At 53.5% G+C, this 1899-nt stretch overlaps 1 protein-coding gene across 1 annotated transcript in view; it reads right to left on the bottom strand.

Moving 5' to 3' along the window:
• Positions 1-1432, bottom strand: part of LOC108803791 (fatty-acid amide hydrolase 1-like) — a 14339-nt gene extending 12907 nt beyond the window's left edge. Inside the window, exons 1-5 of the mRNA XM_018575591.1 lie at positions 1247-1432; positions 1014-1157; positions 681-814; positions 378-584; positions 159-297 (exon numbers count right to left, since the gene is read on the bottom strand). Coding sequence (XP_018431093.1) covers positions 159-297; positions 378-584; positions 681-814; positions 1014-1157; positions 1247-1432 — 810 coding nt within the window. The remainder of the gene's footprint in view (positions 1-158; positions 298-377; positions 585-680; positions 815-1013; positions 1158-1246) is intronic.
• Positions 1433-1899: the final 467 nt, after the last annotated feature.

The raw sequence follows: 1899 nt of genomic DNA, 5'->3' as shown, positions 1-1899 counted from the left end.
GGAAATGATGGATGAGCGTGGACTGCAGGTCGGGTCGGTGACCACGGCGCACGCCGAATCGTTTCCTGAACATGGTTTGGCACCTAATAAGACTGCAGCCAGCTCAGCCACGCGCACACCGCACTTTATATAAGCAGCTGTATTCCGCAGACGCACACTGAGGTTTGAGAAGGAGTCATGTGACATGAGGCTGCATATCCCGTGGTCAGTGTCACAGACGATCTGCATTGGAGGTTTGGTCGCCGCGTCCACTCACCTGCCGTCATTCCATCCACACACGGGCGGACGCCACGAAGACTAGAAAAGAAGGTGGAGCTTAGATTCCACTTACCAATCACCGGGAATTCACATCATCATCATCACCTCCTTCTGCTCACCTCAGCCTGGCCGGCGACGGCTTAAATCCGGCAATCCCACAGAAGCTGGACGGCAAGCGAATACTGCCGCCAATATCCGTGCCAATCCCCAGAATGGAACCCCGGCCCCCGATGAGGGCCCCCTCCCCTCCGGTGGATCCTGCACAGGCTTTGGCTCTGTTGTGGGGGTTCACCGTCTCCCCGTAGATGGGGTTACTGGTCTCAATGCTGACAACCAATAGAAGAGAAGAGAAATGACCAACCAATGAGAGGTGAGATGTGATTGGCTGCTCCCCCTGCCCATGGTGGAGTGACCGGGCTCACCAGATCAGGGTCTGAGGAACGTTGGTCTTGGCAAACACAATGGCTCCTTGTTTCTTCAGGACCTTGACCACGACGCTGTCCTCCTCCTCCACAGCGTCCAGGTACTGGGGGACCCCACACGTGGAGGGGTGGCCCTAAAATCCCAAAGAGGCCGGTTAGGACCCCCAAAACCTTGCCTGAGGACCATCTGAGGTGGTCAATCTGAAATGTATATTCCTATAGACAAGTGATGGAGACCGCACCATGAAAATGCAGAGGGGCCCCTCCTCTCCTGGGGCCCCTCCTCTCCTGAGGAGCTGACACTCTAATCACAGTCAGAGCATAACCAATTACCTTGTAGCCGGCATGTTCCTTTATAGACACTGGGACCCCGTACAGAGGGCCCCGCTCCCCTCTCTCCCGCAGCTTCCCGAGCTGAGCCTCGCAGTCGGACAGGAAGACGGTCACACAGTTCAGATCCTTGTGAACTTCAAGAGCCTGCGGAGGATTATCACAGATCATGTGACGGGTCCCACCTGAGGAGAGACCACTGTGACCCCGACATACAAATATACCACCGTAGTCACCTTCTCCACGTAGACATAGAGGGCCGTCTCCGGGGGCAGGGCGCCGTCCTTCAGCTCCTTGGCCAGCTCCACCAACGTCAGATCGAGAATCCGCGCGCGGTCCACGCCGGGGTTCTGGAAGAACACATGCGTTGCCGTGAGATGGAATGCGTCGCTGCCATTGGATACCTCCCGCTCCTCGCACATGTCCAGGGTTCACCCGGACAGTCCGGGTTTTGGATGTTGTGTCCGGGGTCATGTCAGCAGAAACCCGGACACATGATGTCAGTCAGACGGGGCAACCAAAATGAAGGTCGGACTCCCACCACTGAGGTTAAACTTTCCTGGATAACTTGGTGGGAAAAGGGATTGGGGTTCTCAGTACCTCTTCTTTTTAAGCATGTCAATTTTTATTGGGTTACAACAAGAAATAAGGACATACAGACAACCTGAGTCACTCAGGGATACGGGGTGTCTACAGTGGTGAATACATGAGATGACACAGTTACATAGTTACATAGTTACATAGTTACATAGTTACATAGTTACATAGTTACATAGTTACATAGTTACATAGTATTTGAGGTTGAATAAAGACATTAGTCCATCAAGTCCAACCCATTGTGTGTGTGCGTGTAAAGATCCCCGAGTCATCTCGTTTTTAGGAGTACTTG

Source organism: Nanorana parkeri, unplaced genomic scaffold, assembly GCF_000935625.1.
Source record: "Nanorana parkeri isolate BGI_ZX_2015 unplaced genomic scaffold, ASM93562v1 scaffold4211, whole genome shotgun sequence".
In the NCBI taxonomy this organism is placed as follows: domain Eukaryota; kingdom Metazoa; phylum Chordata; class Amphibia; order Anura; family Dicroglossidae; genus Nanorana; species Nanorana parkeri.
The sequence above is the reverse complement of the archived record's forward strand: the minus strand, read 5'-3'. Positions and strand labels throughout refer to the sequence as shown.